Source organism: Chionomys nivalis, chromosome 15, assembly GCF_950005125.1.
Source record: "Chionomys nivalis chromosome 15, mChiNiv1.1, whole genome shotgun sequence".
NCBI lineage: Eukaryota > Metazoa > Chordata > Mammalia > Rodentia > Cricetidae > Chionomys > Chionomys nivalis.
Window position 1 is genome coordinate 55722020 of NC_080100.1, and position 26863 is coordinate 55748882.

The following is a 26863-nucleotide window of genomic DNA, read 5'->3' on the forward strand; positions in this document are numbered from 1 at the left end:
AACATTTTGTAATCTATCTATCTTTTGATACTCTGGATATCTTGAAGTCTACAAAGTGATTTCTGAATTAGTGTCGTGTCAGATTTCTGCTAGGAATTGTACTAAGACAACTTCTCTCTTGAAGATATTCATAATGAGATATGAAATATGAAAATAGATATTTGGTGGAATAAAACAGCAAGATGAGACCATTAAAAGACCCCCTTTTAATTAGGAGTTCAAAGGGAACCAGGATTCTGGTCCTTTGTGTAAAATCAGAAGATAAAAACTCTGCTCAGCAGTGTTCATCCTAGGGAATTTTTTTTTCCAAGAATGGACAAATGGTATGCAATTGATACAGATGTAAGTCAGCTAACAGTCACTTTGGAGATATAGATCAGCACCGTTTCCTATACTAAGTATTCAAAAGTTAAGAAATGCTACTATACTTAAGTGTGGAATTCTATGACGATAACTGGAAAGAATGCACCCACTTCAATATAAAATTTTCCTACTTGCATTTCTGACAAAATTCCTATAATGTAGGTAATAATTTTTCAAGTATGGTCTTCCTCTAAAGAGCATAGCCCTGCTCATAAGGTGTTCAGAGTCTCCTGCTTAAACAAAATATTCATTATATTTTAGACCGTTCAGTATCTTCAATGTGTGTTGAGTTTAGAAGTTTGAGATAAATCAGCAGTTTGCATGAAGCCTTATCATCTCTTTGACCTTAAAGTCTTGTGTAATTTGTGTATCCTAACTTAAAACTGCATCCTCATGCTCTAAGACTAAAGAATCTGAAAAAAAGAAGCTGGTTTTACTTATAATATTTTATCTAGATAGTATATCGTGATAGTTATGATTCCATGGACTTCAAACTGCTCTATGCCTTCCACACATGTAAGCCTATAGAGTAAGCTTAGTCATTACAGAGTTTTAAATGCAACCACGGTCAATTCAGGAAACAGATTTATTTACTCATGTTCATTGGGGGGGGGGGATCTACATTAAAAAAAACATCGAGGACAGTACATCAGCTGTGTTGTAGTGGATTATTATAGTAAGACCCACTCACCAGAATTCTCTGTGAAACAATGGGAAATCAGAAAATTACTTGAATACAAATATTGGTCCCTGTGAGGTCTCAGCAGTCATAAAAAGAGAGCTTTATTTAAGATTGGGTTTGCTAATATGGAAAGTCATTTTTTTTTTTCTGAGCCTGGACTCAACTTTTTACTTAAAGCTTGAAGTTGTAAAGTCTTTGATGTGAGTGTCAGTATTTTTTTCTGCCAAATGATAACCAGAAAGGAAACTGACAGTGACTCTGTTTTCTATTTGAGACACTCTTTAGAAATGCATGATCTTACTTTCCCTCCTAAACACAGCTCCTTTTTGGGGTCTCTGTTGTGAAGGCAAGCAGGGACAACAATTTTGGATATTGAGTCTTGATTTCTTAGTTAAGCAAGTGTAGAGTTATTGATTCATTTGGATGGTTTTTGTCATATACTGTAAATAAGAAAGAAATATTAAATAGGTTAAAATTATTTTATAGGACATAAAGCTAACATAAAATCAAGCTGCTACATTTTATATGTTTTTCTGTCCAGCAGTTTATCTTTTCAACTGCCCTGAGTAAATTCTAAATACTGCTTAGCAAAGATCCCTTGGAATTTAAATATAACTCAGTGAAGCTACTCAAAAATGATAAAATAATTCTTTCTGATAGGTAATTTTAATTAGAAGGTAGCAATCTCTCATTGGTAAAATATTATCTGTGTATATAATTCTATACTTCATACAAACGGGTTGATCTAGGAGTTCTAACTGTGGTTTTATTATTATGCATTTGAATCTATATGGTTTTCTTTTTAGTCAAAAAGGTAGAATTTTAAATAGTAAACTTTTTTATATCCTGGAGACTTGAAGTATTAACTTTTAGAAAAGTGTTCATTATTCTTTTGTGAAACTGAGTTTTTGCACCTCCCAGAATCCCCGTTTATGTATTTCAGATTTGCTGTTCTAATTTGTTTAGTGAAGTGCATCTCAAAGTTGTAGAAATATGTAAAGTTTGTGCTTGTGGAAGTTGCTGCTTTTTTTCCCTAACATAATTCTGGTTATCAGACTATTGCATACCCCATTCATGAAATGGCATTTTGTTGGGATGATGTAGCATAAAACAGGCTCTGGAGCCCGTTTTTTTTAGCTTCCCTTATAGTTATATTAATTTATAATATACACTGACTGATAGCCTTACAAAACAAATGAATGAATTGGCCTTCATGAAAACAACTCTTTACAGTAAGTGAAAAAGGGTTATCACAGTTTTGGTAACTTGCATGTGTTCATATTAAAAACAAAAACAAAAACAGAAAACTTTTCACGTGTTCCCTCTGACTTGAGAACTGCCTCTTCCTAGGCCACACTCAGTTGTATGCTCTGAAGCAATAGACCCCGTACAGCTTATGCTTTTTATCCGGGAACCCCACAAAACGCACTGCAGCCTCGGTAGGACTGCAGCGCCTTCTTGGCCGAGAAATAGGGTAGCGGACACTGCCATCCGCCAGCCAGCCGGCATCACAACGGTCATAGCCTAGAAGCTTCCAAGCAGCAAATATCTGGCCCACTTTGGCAATCTGAGCACCATCGTTGAGACAAGCTTGCACCGCCTCATCGTAGGTGAGCTTGGTGGGGTGGATCAGGTAGTAAAATCGGCCTGTGGAGAGAAGGAGAAAGAGTGTGAGCCAGCCTGGGTCAGAACCACAGAGAAGGAAGGAGCCAAAAGCTAAAGTGCTTCTCAGTGGGGAGGCACAGAGCAACATCTGAAATTTGGAGAACATAGCATTGCCATCTCAATGTCATATTAATAGGTCACTCTAGATGAAATAAATTCACCTTCCCCTTGCTTCTTGGCATGGGCTCACACGCCCTTGTAGAGCGTTAAAAAGAAAAGGGCAATGGCAGATGCAGTTTCTGCTAGCTAATTAGAGACTAAAAGAGCCCTTCTGTAATTCTAGGGAAGACAGAATTCCACGCCGAAAGAAGGGCCATTGAAATTCTACTTGTAGCAAGACTGAACCCCAGTACAAGTTTCTAGAGAGGCAAAATTTGAATGAGAAAGGATCAAAAAACGTTCCTGACATAAAAGTCCATTTAAGAAAATCAAAAGCCCTCAAGTTCTTTTCATTACAGGTATCAATAAGACCTTATTCTCAACCAAAGCGTGTAGCATAAAAATGCATCAAACACAGGAAGTCACTTGCCGTCAATGATACGCTCACTGAATGCAAACCGGGCCCGCACTCCCTTACTAGTTGAGGTGTTTGTGGATGCTTTAAAACTTCTCAGGCTGCTACTTCATCGCATGGGACACTGTTACTTCCAACCACTTATTGCAGTATTAGTTACTGGGATCCCATTAACACGGTGAAATATGATAATATGTACAAACTGTATTATCAGTTGACTCCAGCAGCATTTGCTGAATTTATTTTCATTCATCTTAGTTTCAAGTATTATATCACGTTTCCTTATCAGACACACCATGTAATGTAGTGTCCACCAGCCCTCATTAGGCATGGTGCTCTTGTGTGTGTGTGTGTGTGTACATTTGTTTATGGTTTTGAATATGTGCACGTGGCTGCTAGAGGGACCATCATTGGTGTCACACTCAGAAATGCCATCTATGTCTTTTGATACAAGGCCTTTCATTAAACTAGCCTAGCTGGTCAGTGAGTCCCAGGGATCCCCTTGTTTCTGCTTCTCCATTGCTGGGATTGTAATTGCGTCCCAGCACAATATCTGGGATTTCAATTATGAGTTCTTAGGACTGAACATATCTCTTCCTGTTTGGGAGGCAAGTGTTTTACAACTGAGATGTCCTCCCCTCCCTATCTCAAGATTGGCAGCCAAAGTCTAAACTAAGGCTACTGGTTCTTTCTTCCCTAAATTAATGAGACATGGAAGAAGCATAAAAGCATTAACATTCATTAACTAGAGAGATAAGTCTGCCAACTGTACAGATCAGCAAAACGTAGTACATCAGTTCAAGCCTGACCTCTACGTGTTTTAGGATGAAGTTTGCCTGGGACTCATATCCATCTGTTCAACACCAATAACGACTTCAGTACTGCGATAGATAGAGCTACAACAGTCAGAGCTCTGCTGGGTAACAGTGACCACATGGTCAGCAAAATAAAACTGTTTCCAGTCTGGTTTCTCGATAGCATAATGACCACACAATTTTGTTCCCCCCTTAAATATAAAAATATGGGCTCAGAGTCTGACTCACAGGCATGTGACTTGTGCATTTGCTCTGGCTAAATGATTACAAGGCCCTATGTTTGTGTTGAGGTTCTGCAGTCTTAAAATCCTTTGGGTGATTTTTGGTTTCGCCCTCGTTCGTTTGAGACAATGTCACTGGATAGCTCAGGCTGGCCTTGAATTTATAGTCTTCCTGCCTCAGACTACCAAATGATAAGATTACAGGTTTGTACCATAATATGCCTTAAAATTATTAATCAAATTTGAATAAAGGATCCTGCATTTTCATTTTGTGATAGGCCCCGAGATTATGCTCAGGACGGCTCTCCCAGTGCTCGTTGTACTTTACTTGTCTCGCTCAGTTGCCCCTTTGACCTGAACTTTGCTAATAGCAATACTGTGACTGGGCGAGGGAGGGCATGCATGGCAGAGAAGCTCCTGCCTTCAGCAAAGAGAGCAACGGTGCAGGATAGCACACTGTGGCAATGTGGCACGTATCATGCAACAGCTTCAGCTACTTCGCAAAACAGAATGGCTAAACTGTAGGAGAACCAGAGGAAGGTAGCTTTGTCTGCTTTATGTAATATTTAAAAAATTATGGCATTCAAGATTCAAGAATATTTTATCCATCTTTTTAAAATATAGTAATACATTTATGGTTGGTTTTTATTGCTGCTGTTTAGTTTTGTTTTTTTGAAGATAACACGAAACTCCAAACAGTGTTTTAATACAACTTGTTCTCTGGACTAGAAAGGAAGGCAATGCAGCTACCATCTTACCATTGAAGTTGGATGTAAAGCAGAAAACATCATATCTGCTTTTGTCTTTGTCCCAGAACCCATAGTTCCTGACACCAGGCACTGTGTTTTGGCCCCCACAGGGCTCGCGTGGTTTGGTGATAGGGTACTGCACAGATCCATCACTGAGCCAGCCAGCATTGCACCAGTCCAGCCCACCTCGCCAGGCATCATACAGCTGGTCGAAGGACGCAATCACAGCATCCTGGTCCAGGCAAGCCTGCCGTGCTTCATGGAAGTTAAGATTGTAGCGTCCCAGCCGTGGAAAGTAAGGGAACACTACACCTGTCCAAAGAAGACAAGGGAAAGGTCATTAGTGCTAGAACCCCGGGTGTTTTCATGTTCAGATATGTGTGGAGAAAATGTGGGATTCCTGGATGAACTAGGTTTTTTTCAGCTTCAATGGTTTCTCACAGGCCCTTTCCGTGGGACACTTTATTGCAAGCATCACACAATTTTCAGTTTGTTACTTGGATTGACAACTTCAATGATTTGCCTCTGCTGCCAAAAGCTCAACGTATGCTCAAAATTTCTCTCTTCTGGAAGAGATGCAGCCCTGAGTTATAGTGTCTATGTAGTGTCCTAAAAACATGTCTCCTGCTACTGAGTACGAACCCCAAAAGAGATGCTGCAGAACTTTTCTAGGAAGGGAAAAGTCAGTACTAAATAGTAAGGGTGGTGGGGGATGCTCAGACATGATAGTTTTAAAAAATTCACAATTTTTTAATATTCATTACTATTATGGAGTCAGCAAGTAGTTTTCTATAGTTTCCAATACAAATAGAGACATATGTTGAATGCTTCAAATATGCATATCCATCTATTTCCACCTGTGCTCCTGAAGCCATGCAAGGAAGTGACTGTCTCCTTGGGATTTTTATTTGGAGAAACTTGAATGCGCATATCTAACAAAAGCTTCATTAGCTTTATGTTATATTAATAAGGCAATTCTGTGCTAGTAAGGCATACCCCATGCGAAGCATTATAACTCTTTGTTTCAACTTTAATGTATTCCTTAATTGTTTTTTCCTGACCTTAAAATAGTTAAAACAGGGGCTTCTATTTAGTACATTTCTAATATTACTTATTTAGAGGCCAGGCAAGCAAAGCCAATTGAGAATAAAACACAGCTCCCTGCAGCAGAGACGTACTACATGGGAGAGACCTGAAAATAGGTTTCATTCTTAACTTCCCTATTTATATATTATATTACAAATTAAAGCCAAGGTACTGAAAATGTTTTCAATATAAATAGACAAAAAATTGTTTCCTTTGATTGGCCATGAAAGATGAGTACAGAGTAACCATCCATTAACTGACTGATTAATCCCGAAGAGTCAAGTATTTCAGAGAACAATCCCTTCATAAATACAAAGACCATGAATTGGCATTTGACTGTGTCTGGGAAGACACAATGGTCTTCTGAAAGCATTTCTTTTGGTCAAATAATTATTGGGGGAGATTGAGTGCTGTCTCACATAGTTTTCTTTTTTAACTGGATGGATTCCCAAGTATTCAGAATTGTGTCTTTTACTGCTTATTAAGGAAGGCATCTGTCAAAGTGTTTACCTTATAGTTAAACAAAGATAATCCAGAGAAAACATTCTTAGAAATATTACTACAACTAATTAGTATCTTAGCAGATGGAATGCAAGCATCTTGTCTCACTGGCCGGGTAACTGTATGGGCATTAAGTTCTGTTTTACAAATTTGTAGATCCTGTTCAAGATGGTGTACAGTTCTCTAACAACCAGCCATGGCCAGTATGTTCTTTTCTAAATGATCCTGGACACTTCTACAAGAGGACTTTGAGGTTTTAAATCAAGTCGCGTCTCTTGTCCCTCTAGACCAGTCCAGCTGGCGCAGGTTACTGCAGGCGAGGATCCAAGAAGGCTTTCTGATCTCACCCTGCTTTCTCAGGTTCTTGGCTGAAGGATCTGTCAGCTGGACCAAAGCCAAAGGAAGAGGGCAAACCTCTGACTCCTGCTGTGGTAAGGGGAATGAAGAGCCTGGAGATGGCTCTAAGGATGCCCTGCTCCTGCCCAACTGGGACCACATTGTACCCCAGAATAGAAGTGCTACAATGCTTCCTGTACCTCGTATCATTTGTTCTATTTTCTTAGCAATCCCAGATGTGTGCCCAAGAAGGAAAATAATCCATTGGCGCAATGATTCTCTTGGTAGCTAGAACTCAAGTGACAGAAAACTGCCCAACATTTTAATCTGAAGATAGAAACTATTTGTGTCACCTTTTCTTTTCCAAATGGTTTATAATAGAAACAGTGGAAAATATAGGATGTTTTAATTTGTAATAGCTATAAAGACCCAGGAAATCTTTCGAATTTAAATCACTGTTGTGTGTCATATGTCATGGTGTTTCTCATGGGCAGTAGAAAATTTTCGTTAGTCCTTAATTACCTGCAATATGATTGATTTATTTCCATCCAGTATACTATATTTATTTTTAAGTTGTTTTCTATTTTAACTTAATGTCATATAGTCTTTCTATAAAGTCACAAGCCTTTTGTTAACATTTTATTATTTTCTGTAAAAGTTTAAATATCAACTTTTTTATTTAAAAAAGTTGAAAGTAAAAAGCATCAGGATTAATAGGCCCACAGTTTATACATCACATTGAACTTCTTTACAGTTAGAAGCTTCATGCTGGGTTTCATCAGCAAGAGGAAACTGACGAAGCTCTACATGCCTAATGGAATCTGGTGGAATTCAGGAGGGCCAGTGTTCAGTGTTATCGTTTTCAAAAGCCACCAGTTTGTCCTAGGATGGGATAAAAGCTTCTAGCAAACACAGATCTGTGATTTTGTGAAGGAAATCAGCCTGTTAATGCAGTCAGTTTCATTCTTCAGGATAGAACACTGGTGAAACTCGGGGAAAACAGAAGGCTTGAACTATACAACTCTCAGCACAAACATTTCCCTAGCATGATGACAGAGAAGAAGGAAGATAAAGGCAAGGGCACATTTGCTTATATAGCTTTGTCCATGTGGTGACTTTTAAACTTATTGAATGCAATATATTCAACACATAGAAATCCTCCCCAAATGCCTCTATTATTTGATATTTGATGTCTAAAAGACCTTGGGCCATTAAAAGAATTACTTTTTTGCAAGAATATTTAAGTAAACCCAGAGGTTACTTTTTCTGTCAAATTAATTTTTGCAGACATTTTACAGAATACAATTACATGTATTGTACTGCAGATGTCCTTTACAAATATTACGATTAGTTTGAAATGGAGATAATTTTAGAAGCATAATAAAAAAGAATCTAATTAGAATTTCTCAATAACCATAAAATGGGATTTATGTTTTGAATAGCATAAGGCTATTTCCAAAAATGATTAATTCAGTTTCATTACACGTTTCTCCTTGTAAATAGCTTCAATTTTGCAAAGAAATATTCTGAGTACATCTCAAACATAAAAGCTGAAATCATATGCAGAAAAAGAATAAAAATTTGCTAGGCTTAGACTTTTGGGTCCTCTCATTATCACTGCAGTAAACACTCCATGTCATCTCATGAAAACAAAAGAACAGTGACTAGATATTCCTTCAAAGTTAACAGGTTTTCTGAATGCCTACCTTGCAGCTCCAATGCTACCACAGCAGTATCGTCTTCCAGTCCTTCAATCACCTCACACTTGTATCTCCCGTAATCCTCCAGGGTGAGGTCTGTGATGACCAGGGAGGCGTCATTTTCACTACCTCCCTTCAGAAACACTCGACCCTGATATCCACCGTAGGTCTTCTTGTGATATCCCATGGAAACGAAGACATCCACCTCCCTGAGGTAATCCGAAGTCAGCTTGGTCCACTTGATGCGGATTTTGTGGATTCCTGAGCCAAATGCTGTAGGGTCTCGGTAAAATGTACACGGTAGCGTCACATTGCCACCTCTGTGTGAGAAGACTTTGGCTTGTTCTGCTTCCACAAGGAGACGGGGGCCATTTTCCGCTATAACAATAACAAAAAAGCAGGGTGGGGAAGCAGAAAATAATTTCAGTGCTTGCATACTTTTTCACATAATAAAAAGGACCATGTGATAGGGAACACCATTCTTCCTGTCATTGCTTTAAAGCATATATTAAGATATCTCTATAAGACAGGAGGTTTCGGCCGGGCAGTGGTGGCGCACGCCTTTAATCCCAGCACTTGGGAGGCAGAGGCAGGCGGATCTCTGTGAGTTCGAGACCAGCTTGGTCTACAGAGCTAGTTCCAGGACAGGCTCCAAAACCACAGAGAAACCCTGTCTCAAAAAAAACCAAAAAAAAAAAAAAAAAAAAAAAAAAAGACAGGAGGTTTCTGTAAGAAACTGTTAAGCTGGGAATGATATGCACAGTAATGGGATTCAAATGATATTAACGGTTTTATAGTAGGTTCTCAATATTGTTTTGATTCCCTTTTTCTTAATTTAAATACCAGAAAAGTAGATGAAAAGTTGAGAGAAGGGACACAGTTCCCTGATAATCAGTATGAACCCCAAATCTTTCAAGGCTAAGTAAGTCCAGCTAGATTTTCTAGTGCAGTAAGTCTGAAATACACTGATAAAAAGACTTTAAAGAGCCGGGCGGTGGTGGCGCACGCCTTTAATCCCAGCACTCGGGAGGCAGAGGCAGGCGGATCTCTGTGAGTTCGAGACCAGCCTGGTCTACAGAGCTAGTTCCAGGACAGGCTCCAAAGCCACAGAGAAACCCTGTCTCGAAAAACCAAAAAAAAAAAAAAAAAAGACTTTAAAGAAACACAGTTCACTTGCATCTTATCATTATGGTCTTATGCGAGCACTTTTGCATTTATGTTTCCCGTTTATGTGCACATCTGTACCATGCTATTCTAGAGCGCTTCAATCAACATTCATATATCCCATTTCAGCTGAGACTGAGCATCAGAAGGGCAGTCTGAATGCTGGTGACAAACTCTGGTAAGTTTTGAAATACGTTGTTCAAATTTTGAAAGTTTCGCAAGTGTGCTGAAAATGGTACTTATTTTCTAACATCAAGGAACTGTTGTTTCAGTCTTTGTATTTTTAGGTGCCCTCCTTCCTCTCTGTTTCTTTCCTCTCTCCCTTGCTCGCTAGTCTTGTTTTACATTTATCACTTCTGCCTTCATTGTTCTTGCCCTTTGCTTTCCTGCCTTCACCTGTCAAGGACTTCATGAAAAGCACCAAACAATATAAGTTGCCAAGTCAGCAGGGCCTTTGCTTTTAGAAAGCCAGCTGTTATGTTCAGAGATTCGCTTTCCCTGGGGTTCCCTGGTTAGCACTTTATGTTTTTGACCTTGACATATTCTACTGAGGATTCTTGAGATATGAAAAGGAAAAGATGTAAGAACTCTAGGACAAACGTACCTCTTGTCTGCACAACTTTTGAACTATAACAGCTTGTTTCTATGTAGCTTGGCAGTCCTTACAGCCTTAGGACAATTGCTACTAAACAATCCTTGGACATGAATCTTTTAAGATGTACAAATAACCAAGAAGAACAATCCTTTACCTTGAGACAGAGCTCAAATTTTTTTTTATTGACACATGTACAATAAGTTTTGATTCAATATTAAAATATCCACAATCAGGTAGTAAGATGTTATTGTGATCAGTATGGATATTCAAAATTGAGTACGTCATTGTATTTATATAAGTGAGCCCCAATCCTCAGAAACTAAACAGTATAATAAAATCATCCATGTTCTTACTTTCAATAGATACTGTATGACTATCTATTGATAGTCATAAGATAAGTCAAAAGATAAGAATGACTTTAGGGAGTAGTTAGCTAAAATGAATCACGAACACAGTACATTAAACATTTTTATATATCTTAATTATTATCTCATTTAGCAAAAGAGAATCTGAAGAGAAAAAAGACAACTGTTCTTTCTATTCTACCCCACATACCCATATATATGTATACATATATGAATACACACAAATACTTGCTCCACACAGTATCCCAGGTCTGTATCTAAATTCAATCTAAACATCTCTAGCCATATTTCTCAGGGTAAGAAAAGATTCTGCTGACTGACTATGCTCATCAATGACCATAAGGGACATAGATGCAGAGTGTTTGAAGGACACACCTGGACTTTACACCATGCTGGACTCTGAGTACAAATAGAAACATTGCACATTTCCACAAGAAGTCTCAGTTTTATGATTTGTACAAGTTATTCAATTTAAAGTTAAAACCAACACCCATCACGCAAAGATAAAGGGCACAGCAGCACATAGGAATAGGCCTTTTCATGGGATAGAGACCCCCAGCCTAGTCTCACTGGGTCAGTGTAGAATGGTTTCATTTGGGCTCGCTGTGCATTCCTTAAGCTTGCGCCTTGCAGGTGAACTCAGGATAGTAAAGCAGTCACACAATAGACCTTGCACACATGATACACCTAGAGCACTGTCAGAATACAGCCGCTGGCACTAATGCTGGATGTCTGCTGCACAGCTTTCACTGAGTGTCTGCCCGGTACCAAGCAGACTTGTCATGTATAGATATTCTGTACCAACTGCTTGTCATGTTGTTGAGCCAAGCAGGTAAAAAGAATGAAGAATATATCACATTCAAGCTTTTTATATTTTTATATATAAACGAAAGGGACTCACGAATTTATGGGTTTAGTGCGATTGTAAGATGTTTCAAGATGAATCCAAGGTCTTGTTTCAAAAATGGCAGAGCATAGAACAAAACACTTATACCAAGGACTGAGACTTCTATGTTTTCTGTGTTTAACTGTTAACACTGTTTCTGTAGTATTTCCTGTGGGCAGAGGCTGCCTTATGTATTTCAGGGTTTAACCTTCTTTCCAGGCTGTGTGAAAGTCTAGGGTTCTTATTTTTTTAATGGGAATGGTGAATGGCCTGAAATTCAAATATCCCTAAGAAAGATGCCTAGCACATTTGGTAATGAACAGCCATCAGTGTTTATTAACCCAAACCCCATGACTCTGACGATGGCTTTACATTTCAGAGAATGTCTACTGCAGATTATAAAACACTGAGCATGGCTGGAGAGAAGGATCTATTAGCCAACAAGAAGATTCTGGGGAATAGAACCTGGCTAGCAAGTCAGACCCTTTCAGAGCTCTGTCAAAGCCCTAGTATAGCTCAGCTCCATCATGTCTACCGTGGGAGAACATCTATCTGAATCCTGTCACCAGGCTTTGTGACCTGTCACCAAGCTTTCCCATCACATGGACCAGCCAGGAAACACATCAATCAAGGAAATGAGAAAGAAACAACAACAACATCACAAAGGATCCAAGAGAGCTAAAGACAGAATGGACAGGGTTGCCGAAAGTAAAAAATCTTGGATCTGATCATGGAGTTTAAATTATTTTTGTTTGTTTGCTTTTTTCCAAACAAGGTTTCTTTATGTAGACTTGGCTGTCCTGGAATTCACTCTGTAGACCAGGCTGGCCTCACACTCAGAAATCTGTCCGCCTCTGCCTCACAAGTGCTGGGATTAAAGGTATGTGCCTCTACCACATGGTATTGATCATGAGATTTCAGACCATAGCTTAGTCTGATATATTCATGAATCAATCAAAATTCTTTGAGTGGCAGGGCAGAAGGTCTCACAGCAACACAAAGGCAAAATATAAAATTAAACCTTGACCTTCAGAATCAGTACTGCTTCTTCTTAAGAAAATGAAAAAAAAAAATAAAGCTGCGTGTGTGTGCTTATTTTGTTCCTGTCTTCACTCTAGAGTCACACAACTCTTAAGTAAGCTGAAGTCCTTGTCCTTAAATGAGGCTGTTTACTCAAAACATAAAGGTCATTCGGGAAATTAAAGATGCCCAGTGGGGGACGTAGCTGTTTTGAAGAGTGTCTTCTAAGGATGAAATTACTTGTTTCTAACAGAAATGGTGAGTGACCGTGACTTGAGAGACTTGATGCCCTTCCAAGCTCCGAGCTTCCCTGGGGGAAAGAGCAGGGCATGGTGAGAAAGCCAACTGGGGATGCACTGGCCCGCTGGGTACCTGTTATTGTTTTACAGACTGCTGTGAAACCAAGAGCATAAACTCAGCCACCCCAAGTGGCAGCAGTGACCCTTGTGTTTGCCATGTGCTTTAGGTGAAATCTTTAAACAATAGGTCAAAAACGACAGGAGAAAAAATATTAGCAACACAGCTTTAAAACTGTTGTTCTTAGTTTTATTAGAAGTGTAATTGTTTTTAATGTAATTTATTCATGTTGAGAGAAACCCAGGTAACAAAAATAGGAAATGTACTGTGAGTCAAAGCTCATCCCTTTGAGACAGTCAAGCAAGATGACAATTCTTGGCATTTTACTTTCTCCCCTGGTGTATGGGAACTAACAAGTTTCAGAATTTTAGATATCTTAAAACAATTTTTTTTTAAAAAAAGTGGTCAGTTATTTAAAATAGTCAAATATGGGAATTAAATATACACCTCTGCAAAAAAAAAAAAAAAAACAAAGAGAACAGCAACAACAAAATAACCTTGTTACCTTTTTTTTTTTTGGTATCTGACTCCATAAGGTATCTATGACTATAAATACACACGTGTATAGTCACACATACACATACTTACATGTTTTCAAGTCACATTCATGTATGTAATAAGGGGCCACTACCTGCTTCCACAGGACTGTGAGGCCATCACTGAGCTTTTTCCTCACATACAATAGAAAGCTGATTTCTCTTGTTTCCTAAACATATAGTCTAAGATGCAACTGTAAGCTATTTGAAAGACTTTGAACAAAGTTTTAAAAATTTTTTCTGGAAGAAAAATTGTGTGTGTGTGTGTGTGTGTGTGTGTGTGTGTAGGGGGGAGTTGTTTGCCTGTTTGTATGCATACTCCCATGTTTTGAAAACTTTGAACTTCATACATGTGTTTTATATACACAATGTTTAACAATGATATGAAAATAAATGAAAAATTGAGAAATTTCTTAAGTAATAAACCTTTAAGAATAAAGCAAATGGGCATACAGAAATCAAAATAAACAAACGAAAACCACAAGTGCTTTTCTGTAGTACCTCAGGAAAGACATACAAGAAGCCATCAGGTGTGATTATGGTGTGTTGTAATGAAGAAATATTACACTTTTCTTCTTCTTTCTTTCTTTCTTTCTTTCTTTCTTTCTTTCTTTCTTTCTTTCTTTCTTTCTTTTTCAGGAAGCCTGCTGCTCTCTTAGCAAAACTGATCTCTCGAGGCAAGATTTTAAAGATGTTCATTTCATTTCTCTTATTCCTTAAAGGCAGTGTTTCCAAGAACGCTTGTGGTGTTTAGTTTTGAATTATAACTGAAAGGCCCAATGCTGGAAACAGGGTAATGAAGATCATCCTTTCGGGCAGTGATTGCTGCTGTTTCTCATCTTTAGCAGCACTGACTTCAAACTACACAAGCGTCCAGATCATGCTCCTTGCATCCATTTCACCTCCTCTCCATGCTCTGGTCTTTCTCTAACAACCACAGAGTCTTTGCACCCAATTCTTCCTCGTTAACCTACCAAATTATCCAGAACTGTATTTTTACAAACTTCTCAGGCAGTAGGTGGGTAGACCCGCATTTTCTGGTCGGTTGTGCTATGGAGCAAGCACTCTCTAGGAACTCAGCACATGGTTTTCCTCCCTTGCTTTCTGGCTAAACTGGCAGTGATGGGAAATCGTTCTACATGGAAAGGTAGTATTTGAGAACATTCTGATCATGAGCGTGTGCTATGTTATTGTTACTGAAAACTTCACAGGAAGAAGTTAAGACACATGCCACTGCTACTATAAATTGAAAACATTTTTTTTTTTGCCAATAAAAGCAAGTCTTTCTGCTTGAGCTAGGCATCAAGAGACCCAGAGGAACCCTATGAAGTTAAATGAATTGCATTGTAAAAATCACAATTCTGATATCTACACCTAAATCTGTGTTAAGATATTAATAAATATTCTGCCTTTTACATTTCTATTTTCTTCATATTTATGTATAAGGAAGATATAAAAAGAGTTGGTTTATGTCTGTTTTACTAGTAGACTTCTCTGTGGGCTTCTTACTTTCCCATGTTAATTATGTCCACTTCTTTCTTCACTAGCAAAGGTATTGATTAAGCATACGGGCTATGACTCTTAGATCATGGTGCCGATTTCTTCTGGCCCCGAGACAACCCCATCCTGGGATCCTTAGGTTACTTAAACTCAATATACAGAGAGCTTTGCTAACATCTGACTAAGGGAGTGTTCAGTTAAAGTTACTTGTATCGAGAAACATTTGCTCAGTGCTCATGAGTCTGGTGTGTTTAACATCTGACCTTCTATTTTTCCAGGCTCTGCCAGAAAAGAATTTCTAGCATCAGTCAGCTTAAAACCCAACACTTCATCAGTCCTCCTGCTGAGACATCTAAGGCCATCAAGCTCCAAGAGGCTCTACCCTGCTCTTCTGGCCCACTGGCAATTGACAGCTGATGGGATGTGAGGTTTCTTTTCTTTCTGTGGTGTAACCTCTGGTAAGTTGCTCTTGCTGTGCAAAGAACCTCCTATTGATGCTCAGGCAGAAAATTCAAATTAAACTCAGGGAGTCACACACAGAAGGAAGACATGAATGTCGGGGAAGACTTGTGTGGGGGGAGAATTTACTGGGAGAAGGAGGGTAAAAGAGTGGGATAGGGTGTGTGTAAACGCCTAAAAATTGTTTTATAAATGTATGAATGTCAAACTATAAATAGGTTCTCCCTCTCACCTTTATCTTTCTATAATACCCTTTCTTTCTGCTCCATCTTCAGTCTCTTCATAGGTGTCAGATAATCTTTACTGGGATGGATTCACAGCCTTCTCCCCTTGATCTTACTCTTAGCCAAAGCACCACGACAGACTGGAGGCATGTTTCTAGTCAGGGCCAAGACTAAACTTTTCAGAGTGATTTGTTTCATTTGGAACACAGTTCTATACAATTGGAGCAGCAACGAGTGGAATAAAATGTTGACCATTTTAACCTATGCCTTCACTCAAATAGTACCTCCCTCAAGAGTGGGGACATTTCTGTGCAGCTTGTCTGGCTCCCCTGAGAGCGTGGCTCTCAAGAGAGAACAGACTGCTCAGCGGGGAATCTCAGCTTCAATGCTGACAAGCACCTGCCTCAGGCAGGACGCTTAGTCTCTGTCAATGTTAGTGAGACTCACCACTGATGCATCCCTGTTGGGGAGAAAGAGATGGGATGACAGGGTTCCCTTTCCATCCTTCTTCTACAGGTAAGACATTGTACATGTCAAGGCTGATGCACGGGCATTCTGCCATGACGTCTGTTATTTGTTTCAGAGCAAGAGATGGTTTTAGTATTTTTGTTACCTATAGAGTTCTCATCTCTGGTTAATAACCTTCAGAATTTAAATTTATTTTTGTTACCAGTGGATAACAGGTAAAAAATTACCATTAAGTTCTTACTAATTTAGACTGTAAAAAAAATAAATAAATCAGGGTATCATAGAAAGATTAAAGAAAAGAGAAAAAAAGATCAAATTGGAACAATTTATCAGTGTATTGAATGATACTATTAAGATACATGGAACATGTATTTCTTAATGCTCAGGGATCGTTGCAGCAGAGGGAGTGGGAAGGTTTTTAAGAGGTAGAGGCTGTGGATGACTTTAAGCAGACATGTTTTCTGAACACAGCAAGGCAGTTGGAGATACAAGTGTACAGCTTTTATGACAGCAGGCACAAGACCTGTACAGACTTAGTCAGTACAAAATTCCAGCATGGAGAGGAGAGGAGGCCATGGTCCCTGGCTAAGGACCCATTGGCAGCTGATAGATGCTGGGAGAGGGAGTATCAGTTTTCCTAAGGGGGAGGCCCATGGTGGATTGATCATATACCAGTGGAGGAGTATACAGGCAGTAGAAAATTTGATGGACCTTCAAAAAAGAGAGGGCACAAGCCAGGTGGTGGTAGCACACGCCTTTAATTACAGTACTTGGGTGGAAGAGGCAGGCTGATCGCTGTGAATTTGAGGCCAGCCTGATCCACAAAATCAGTTTCAGGAAAGCCAGGGTAGTTACAAAGAACAAAGAAACCCTGTCTAGAAAAACCAAAAAGAAAGAGGACATAGATTTTGGTGGGTAGGGAAGGTGAGTGTGGATCTGTCAGAGAGAGGGAAGCAATGAATACTGCATTAAATTCTCAAGGAATTAATAAAGATGAGAAAAAAGATAAATATACTTTTCAAGATGCTCACTAGCAGGATGTGTTTCAAACTCTTTAAAGAAACTGGAAGAATAGTGTGTGTTGTTTTCTTTAATATCTGAGATTATTCTCATAGTTCCTAATTGTTAAAACTCCTCTATTATGTCACAAAGGATAAGAACTCAAATCTCTTGTTTCCATGCAGAAAGTTTCTATTATGGGAGGTAGCAGATGGCCAATTGACTTTAGGAAGGATTCTTAATTGTACACACTGATAAGATAAACAGCTTTTCATAATGAAAGGTATCATAGGAATACAAAATCACTTAAAAAATTATTTAGGGGACTTTATTGTTTTGGTAACAATCATGAATCATTAAGCTTTCAGTAGGGTTAGCTATTGAGTTTAGGGATGAAAGAAAAGAAAATATAAGTCTGTTGGGAGCATGAAGGTTCTTGTGCCCACAGATTCCCAGGGACATGAGGAATGCTAGGCATGCAGGATTGTCTTCTTTAAAGAAAAGATGTAAAACCTGTTCTTCCATGCAGAAAACTGGTATCTGGAAGTTATTACCAGCCCGTTGATCTGTGTTATCTCTTGGGCCAGACCACATCAAGCCCTCACAACCACGCTGGAGGTGGCTGGTAATCGAAATGACCCTTACATTATCTGTGTGTAGCCAGAGGTTCCTCCTAGCTCCCACACCAGAAACAGAGATGAGTAAGAGCCCAAATGACCTCAGTGCTAGCAGTGTGAATGAGATTAGGCCAGAGTTGAGTTTCAATGTAATTATGTGTCTTTGTGCATAGGGATTGTTTTACACCAGGAAACTTCTTTCCAAATATACTGTGTTTAAATATGCTGCAATAAATGTCCGAAGTTTGATCCAGTTTGACAAAGTCAAACTTAAAAGATATTTTTAATCTCACTCCTTCGAAGTTCGTTTCCCTGCCTTCCATGACCAGCAGGGACCCCTGCACAAGCCAAGCACAAATGCTTTGGTTGATCAAGGGTTAGAAAAATGACAGTAACCGCTTGGGTAGTAAAAGGATGTGTGCAAAGGACTATATGCAGTCTGGGAGCACACACTTTGTTCTAAATGGGCAGTGGATATGGGTCCTACCGACGTCATCTTAGCAGATACAGGCTGGGAAACAGCAAGCCTTTGGATTTTCTGCACAGGCTAGAAAAGTAATATTTAATATCAAAGTGTCTACTTCTAGTCCCTTGTAGCTAATTTAGATTTAGAGGTTTTTTTTTTTTTTTTTTTTTTTTTTTTTTGTATTTCCCTACCTATATATCCAGGCAAGTTTGGAACATGATTTCTTAAAATCTGGAATTACTGGAATGTACTGCCATCCCAATTTAGAATTAAAAATAATGGGAAAAAATTCACGTACATTAAAGATGAGGATTTTGAGCCTTTGCAAGTAAATATATGTCTTTTTTATTCCCTTACTCAACTTATTAGTAGTGATGATATCAAAAGGCATCCTCTTGCCTCTGCCTGTGTATTCTCACCCCAAAGACTATACTGTCTAATCCCAGAGTCAGTGGGGACCTATATCGTCTAGTAAAAATGTAACACATACTGATCATTTTATAAATTAGCAAACCAATATTCCTTCTAATCATATATTGTGTGGTCAAAGACATTTTATGAATTTCCATCAGTCTAGGCCTTGCCTCCATCCTCCATTCATTTACTCAATATAAAGCCTACCTTCAAGACACTTCACATATTCTCTGCATTGATTCTATCAGTAAGTTCTGTTTTTTGACATTCACTAAAATTAACAGCCCATCTAGACTTGCGCCATCATGAATTCCCATCTACACTATTTAAAGACCCTCAATATCCTAGGTATGTTCCGCAGTTATGGTAAGACCTTGTGACCAAAAGTAATTTATGAATGACTTATTTGGCTTACAGGCTACAGTTCATCTTCTAGAGAAGCCAAGGCAAGGACTTAACACAGGAGCTTGAGGCAGAAACCATGGGGTGTTGGTTCCTGGCTTGCTCTGTGTTTTATTCAGCTTGCTTTTTTTTTTTTTTTTTTTTTTAAAAATACAACCCAGGACTATTTGCTCAGGGGCAGCACTGTCTACAATGAGCTGCATCCTCTCACATCAATTATTAATCAAGAAGATGCCCTGCAAGCAACCTCACAAGCAATTCTGATGAAGGCAGCTCTTCAGCAGAGGTTCCCTGCTCCCAAGTGAGCCAAGTTTGTCAAACTGACAAAAACTAAGCAGCACATTCCCAAAGGGCTACCTCACATTGACTCATGAACCATTCACTGTAGTGTGTTGTCCACATGGTCATTTAAAAGAGGCAGTCATAACAGATTATACCTTTGCTTAAGACTTAAACATTTTTCACTGGTTAAATGTAAAATGCAACCCTGGATGACAGAAAAATTATGGTAGTCAGGGTTTTGTTTACTTTTCCAGTCTCATTTTAAATCATACCTTCTTGACGAGAAACTTCTAAATGCTTTGTAAAAACACAGTAAGGCTTTCTTTTCCATTTCCCCATCCTGCTCACATAGTCTACACATCTGACTATAATAAAAAGATTCTTGTCCTAGCAGGCTTTGTACATGATGCCTTGTGGCTTTGGGGTGTTTTTGTTTCTCAGGATATCTATGTCCCATTTGAGTGAAGGGTAGAAGAGGTGGGGTGGATTCTTGTTTGACTTACTTGGTTCAACACACTTTACGTATGCCTTTGGACATAAAGTGATATACTACTCAGGGTGTGTACACGTACTGAGTAATAGCTAACTCTACAAGGAAGCCAAGCAGCCAATGTATATAAAAAGCCAGGCAAAATGGTTACCACTTGGACTGATTACTGGATAATGATTCCTGAAGGTTCCACGTGTCTAGAGGTGTGGGAGCTCAGTATAAGAATGGAGTCCTGTGAGTGTTTGTGAGAAAGCTCCAAAGAAACAACACAAAAGTCTTTATGACCTCATTTTCTTCCAAACAAAAAATTGTTCTTAGATTATGCTTTCATTCCCATCCCAGCTTTAGTGGATAGGAGTGAGTTTACCTCAGATTATTCATTACAACTAACTATTGTTATCTGTTTATATGCCTCTATGGAAAACATGTTTCTGCTGTATGTGGCTTGCCCTTGGGATTGAACTCTTTATTCATGGTACTCCTCTTAACCCTCAGAGTATAAATTGTCTGATGCCCCGAATAAAGTTAGCTATTGCGAGAGACTTTCGTCTATCTCATTTATCAGAGCCATTTCCCAGGTCCCACCTCCAAGTAGTGTAAAATAGTGGCGCCATGAACAGAGACCTGCACTTCGCTAAGAGAGGAGATGGGGATCCTCTCAGAAGACTGGTCCACTGAAACACTGGGGGCTTCTCGCTGATTCCTCCAGCCTTGGGGCATCAAGGACAACTGCAGAGGGTGAGGAGACAATGGGAGTCACCAGAAACCTAGCAAACTTCAGCTACAGGGCAAAAGGAGATATTGACCATATCATCAGAAGTAAGTCTATCCACCTGGAGTCAAGTCAAGGCTCCATACACTAAGGAAGAAGTTATACTATGAAATGCACAGAGTTCTATGTCACCTGGGAATCTCTTTATGGTAATACTAGCTGCTTTAACCTGTGCATCTGCAATGAGTGTCTCTTTGAGCACATGTATTGGTCTTATGTTCTTCATTCTCCTTTGTTTCAACTTGTAGACTGGATGAGTTCAACTCCTGTTATCCTTATAATGACCCTGTGTTTATGGTCAGACCTTGGGACAATCATCTGAGAAAAAGGACTATGTTTATTTTTTCCTTGGGATTTGTATCATTTCTCATTTACATAGGATGACATAACATTTGTGTTCTTATTAAATGGAGAACACAGGCTTACTTTTACAAAGTACCAGAGCTTCTAATCATGTGGGTCTCTTTTCAAACTATTCTCTAGAGTTTTCTATTCAATATAATAATGTAACCAGTGGTACTAGACATAGTTTGGATCCATTTTTGGTGGCAGAGTATTGCATACAATGTTTTCATTGTCCTAATATTATAAGTTGCTTGCTTATAGGATATTCACACATCAAATAACAATTAGATTTTTCCACAACATCTTAAATCAAAACCACTCTAGGTATCTTGCATTTAAAAAAAGATTTAAAAAGGGGGAGATGTTGGGGCATAATCCTGTGTGAGGACATTGTTGAGTGCTTGCGAGAGAAAACTCCAAGAAACCAAGATAAGAGTCTTGTGACGTCAGTTTATTCAAGAACACAGAATTGTTCTCAGATTTTGCTTTTGTGCCCCTCCCAGGTGTATTGGATAGGAGTGAGTTTACTTCAGATTATTCTTTACAACTGGCTATTGTTATTTGCTTATGTGCACCTATGGAAAAGCGTATTTCTGCTCCGTGTGGCTTGCCTTTGTGAGTGCACACTTGTGAAGCAGCTTAACTCTCAGAGTGTAAATTGTCTGATGATCTGAATGATGCTGGCTATTGCATGAGGCTTTAGTCTGTCTCATTTATCAACTCCATTTTCCCAGGTCCTACCATCACTAGAGTGGTAAATAGCACTTCAATATGGCCATCTAAAATATACAAAAAAATGAAGTAGTTTTTATAAAGGTATTGTATTTAGTTTTTCAATATTTTTTAAATATTGTTTATAATAATGATTTTATTTTTCCTAAAGATTAATTGTTTAAGAATCTTTGAGTGACTTTTTAAATTTCTTAGAATTTGATAGTGTTTATATTCCAAATGACTTGATTAAAATAACAGATTTTTACTTTATTTTTAGTAAAGATCTAAAATAATAAAGAAATATAAATATTTTCATCAGGTGGTAAAATAGGGAAGAGGCATGCTGTAAGGGTTAGGCAAGTGAGTCAGCATTCATGCTCCTCAAGTTTCAATAATACTAGTTAGTTATCTGCTTGTTCATAGATATACATTTTCTAATAATTTGATTTTTTTCTTAGTTTTTTAAAATTTCAGTACCAAGGAGAAGAGCATAAAATGCAAAGGCTAACCTATATGAATATGTTGCCACTGAAAAGGAAGATGTTGTACCTGTATAAAACTACATGGTTTCAATTGACAGCTAGCAGAGAACAGTGTATATTATTCATATCAAACTTAAAAATATACAAGCTACATATTATGGGTTTAAAGTGCTACAAATTAAAAACTTCAATGAATTTGGATACAGAGCTTTAAACACGACCCTTTAGTGACTAATTCCTTTTCTGTATCTATTCACCTTTATTTCATCTTTATTTTCTTCTATTGTATCATCTGTGTTGAACCAGTGGTGGTGTGAACAAGTTTGTTGAGATGATTCATCCTTCTGCAGTATAGATGCTGTCTCTGTGAAAGCTGACTAGTGTTTGGCAAACACTTGAATAAATAGATTGTTTAAAAGTAGGGTGGTATGCATATATCTATATCTATATCTATATCTATATCTATATGTATGTATGCATAACCAGTAGTTCTTTTTTTTTTAATATTTATTTATTTATTTATTTATTATGTATACGATATTCTGTCTGTGTGTATGCCTGCAGGCCAGAAGAGGGCACCAGACCCCATTACAGATGGTTGTGAGCCACCATGTGGTTGTTGGGAATTGAACTCAGGACCTTTGGAAGAGCAGACAATGCTCTTAACCTCTGAGCCATCTCTCCAGCCCCCCAGTAGTTCTTTGTGTGTGTGTGCTCTTGCTTGTGTGGTAAATTTATGTGTCCACGTGTATGGATGTGCATGCTTGCTTGTGTATGTACCTGCGGAAGACAGAGGTTGACATCAGTTGTCTTCCGTGGTCTCTCTTAGTGTTTTTGATTTGTGTGCTGTTTGTCTGAGTGTCTTATGTTTTTGAGACAGGATCTCTCATTGAATCTGGAGCTCATTGATTAGGCTGGCTAGTGAGTGGGCTCCAGGAATCCATCTGTCTCCGATTTCCCTCTTCCCACAGTGCCGGGGTTACAAAAGTGCTTCCACATCCAGCCTTTCATGTGGGTCCTGGGGAACTTGGGGTCGTGCCTCATGCTTGTACAGTGTGCGATTTATTAACCGAGATCCCTGCTCTGTGCTCAGAGTTTGACTTTCTGCCCGTCCTTTCTCCCCTCCTTCTCAATCTTCTCTCTCTCTCTTCTTTTCTTCCTCTTTATTCCTCCTTCTTTCCCTCCCTTCTTGCCACACTAAACTTTTCCATGCTTATATCCCTATAAAGAGTGCAACAAAGCCGTGAAGACGCAGGCAGAGATGCACCTAAGTAGCTGTGACGGGAGAGGCTCCAGGATGATTCAGTCAAATGTCCTCTTTATATGAGGCATCTGAGGAGAATCTCAGGACTATACAGAATATTTCTTCAATATCATTTGGTCTTGGAATTTGGAATATAAAATAGAATATGAATGATGAATAAGGGATATAAAATACTTTTTAATAATAATGTGAATTCTCAACATTTTTCTACCTCTGGGAAATCACGCTACCTAAAAGCAACAATTCAGTAATTTGAGGTTCAGCCAGCTAGTTTAATAATTGTAGTACAAATGACTCATAGCAGTTTGTGAGAGTTTCAACTCCTTTAATTCCTCTGGGTTATCACAAATAAAGTTTAAAATGAGAAAGAAATCTAGGATTTCATGTGTGTAACAAAGGGTCTCTACCTTCATGGTTCCTTCCTATGCTATGAGGTTTACGTTTATATTAGAAAGGAAAACTAAAACTACCACAGGCCCCTGGAGGTGGTTCTCAGGGCTCTGTAACTTGAAACTTCAGCATGAGTGCTGTAAGGAAGAGAGAAGAAAGGGGAAATTGTGGAGATGGTTATTTAACAACTTTAGAATAAATTCATAAGTGAATGGATTTAAATGAGGATGACCTCACAATGCTGTGACCCAAGCCATATTTCAGTGTTATTTGTACCAGTGAATACAGGCATGGTATCACTTGAAAGCCTTAAGCAATCTTTCCAGGGAAGCCTAGACTTTCTAAGAATATGAATTTACCAATTGAAATGAAGAGGACTCTCAAGACATCTGGAAAGAATCCAAAAGTCTATGAAATCATTTGAATAAGTCAGGTAACTAGGGCTAGGTGCCTTTTAAAATTTTAACAGAACACATGGGATATTGAGGGCTGGGCTACAGGAATTTTTCTTATTTAAATAACTTACTCTAATATGAATTTGTTTATAAATGTCAGTGTGTTTTTAAAATAATATTTTTGTTCATTGGGTTTCACATAGACTAGCTGGATTGCATGGTTTACAATATAACTTGAGTAGATCTTGTATGTTTAAAGCATAGTTATACAAAGACTGTTTTATATGAGATTTAAAGTTGCTATTGCTAATGATTCAGCATTACTATTTGCGTTGAGTTCTGTAACTAGAAGTTAAAGGATGTCATTCTTCATCTTTAATCTGAGTGTGTGAAAACGTTACAGCCTTTGGGCAGGAGCTTTGGTTCTAATACATACATTAAGGAAACAGCTGAGTCAGCAGCTTGCAAAGGAGAATTTATGATTATATAATTTCTTTTTATGCTTCAACAGTGAAAAAATAAAGTTGCTGGAAGCAAACAAAACTGAAAAGGATGTTCCTAAAACACTCAGAGACATATTAATTAGAAATTCTATTCCGGACTTCCAAAACATTTATAGGACAATATTTCTACCAGATTTACATTATCAAATGACCTTTACAAATCTTGGTTTTCAAAGCAATCATAGTTCTCCGAAGCCACACTTCTTTTGACCTTGAAATTCTAACCTGCTGTTTAATGTCTTTTAGCAAACTTATAATGTCTCTGCTTCTCTAACTGAACTTATCTAAAATTAATAATAGTGCACTTATTTAAACTGTTACATTGTGTAACTCTTACTATAACTATTTAGCATCCAAGGGCAGGTGAGAGGCTATTGATCCTTGGCCTGCCTTTCCTTATTGCATAAGTCTTTCAGCTTTCTTTTTGCAGGATGTCCCTCAACACTTAGGCTGACGAAAGAGCTGCATTATACTGCAGCCGCTAGCCTTGCTACAGCTCTCTGGCTGAGGATTCAGCTGAGCTCAACAGAAATATACAGGGCTAGAATATTGGTCCATGGGAATGAAAGCTTTACCCAGAACCTAACAAAAGCTAGGGGTAAGCTAATATAGTTCCTTCATTTGCAGTACTTTGCTCCATCATTAAGCAACTATTGTGACAGAAAGACCTTATATCATAAATTCCTCTGCCTTGTGGCTCCCTCCTTCACATTGCTTTAATATGAACTTCCCACACTCCATTCTACTTGAAGATATCAATTGCTGTTAACTGCACCAGCTCCTTACAGTCGGCTGTTCTTAAAATGCTCAGCTCAACTTCAACTGTTCCCGAGTTAAAATGCCCCCTCCCCCCGCCATGTATTAGCATCCTCTCCACCAGAAGCATGTTTACTAATTAGCAGAAAGGAAAAGGAAAAGTTTATGCAGCAGGACAGAAGGAACAAGCATCTTGCATCCCACTGTCAATCACTGGCATTCCATGGGATGCTCACTTGAGAACTTGTGCTTTTCTTACCTTGGATGTGAATGATTCTGTCTTGATCCGGAGTGTAGCTCTCTGGAAGGTGATCAGCCCAACAGACTGAGAGCAGCACCAGGAGAAGGAGCCTCTTCATCCTCGTAGCTCAGACCCTTCTCCACTCTGAGGATCATACAAAGAGGCTTGAGAAATTTGGCACCCTTTGGAGTGTTGCACTGCACAAATTATTACCGCCTTATCATCGTAGAATGGGTCTGTAAAAATATTTAACCCAATCTGTTCAGAAAGTTCCTGTGGCAGCCTTTGAGAGCTGATGACCGAGCTTTGAAACATTTCAGTTCCTGTTAGGCAGCCAGAGTCCAAACAGTGTTTAACTCTGTCTTTACAGAATTGGGGATCTGACAATTTAAAACACTGTGTTTTTGGCTCGAAGACTTACAGAGAGATAGAAGGAGCTTTAGTACGGAGGCAAGTACTCTCTTAAAACATTAACCCCCTGCATTGGCAGTATAAGTTAATCAAGGAGCAATTTGGCACATGTATTTATGAATATTTATCCAGCCAGCCTAATTAAGAACTGAATCTTAGACCAGAGCAAATACGGGATATTGCATGAGCACTGACACTCTCATTCATTGCACACGTGGCTTCCTAAGCAGGTTAATTTGCTTCTTCCAGATAGAAAAGAGGATGAAAAATCAAAACCAAAACCAACAATCAGTCTTTGTGAAGCAGCCCCTTCGCTAGAGGCACTTACCATCTTACACACTGGGGGCTAGGGTGAAGAGTTGGAAATTTGGACAACCAGATTAGGTCTGTGCAAGATACACCGCCGCAGTCACACTGATTGATTTTCATTCACCCCGAGCTAAAGTGCTGACACACTAACTTGGAGTGTCAGGTAGGGTCTCTGCAGTCTCAGAGCCCTGCGGGGAATGTCCCTGCCAGGCTCACGGGGCAATTAGGCAAATGAGGAGCTGAAATAAAAAGGGAGACCAAGCTCTGATCCTGAGCAAAAGAGGCAGAGCCATCCCTTGCCTGTCCTTTATCAAAGACTGACTCCATAGGAGAGGACAGAAAAGCACTTCCCCTGAAACTTTCTCAGTCGAAGGACCAAAAAGTAATTTCAAGCAATACAAACCT

General features: G+C 38.8%; 1 protein-coding gene across 1 annotated transcript in view; it reads right to left on the minus strand.

Annotated features, from left to right (window-relative positions):
• Positions 1 to 26599, minus strand: part of Hapln1 (hyaluronan and proteoglycan link protein 1) — a 27697-nt gene extending 1098 nt beyond the window's left edge. Inside the window, exons 1-5 of the mRNA XM_057789711.1 lie at positions 26478 to 26599; positions 25757 to 25882; positions 8639 to 9010; positions 5019 to 5321; positions 1 to 2692 (exon numbers count right to left, since the gene is read on the minus strand). The exon at positions 1 to 2692 is cut by the window's left edge and continues 1098 nt beyond it. Coding sequence (XP_057645694.1) covers positions 2403 to 2692; positions 5019 to 5321; positions 8639 to 9010; positions 25757 to 25856 — 1065 coding nt within the window. The 5' untranslated portion in view covers positions 25857 to 25882; positions 26478 to 26599 and the 3' untranslated portion in view covers positions 1 to 2402. The remainder of the gene's footprint in view (positions 2693 to 5018; positions 5322 to 8638; positions 9011 to 25756; positions 25883 to 26477) is intronic.
• Positions 26600 to 26863: the final 264 nt, after the last annotated feature.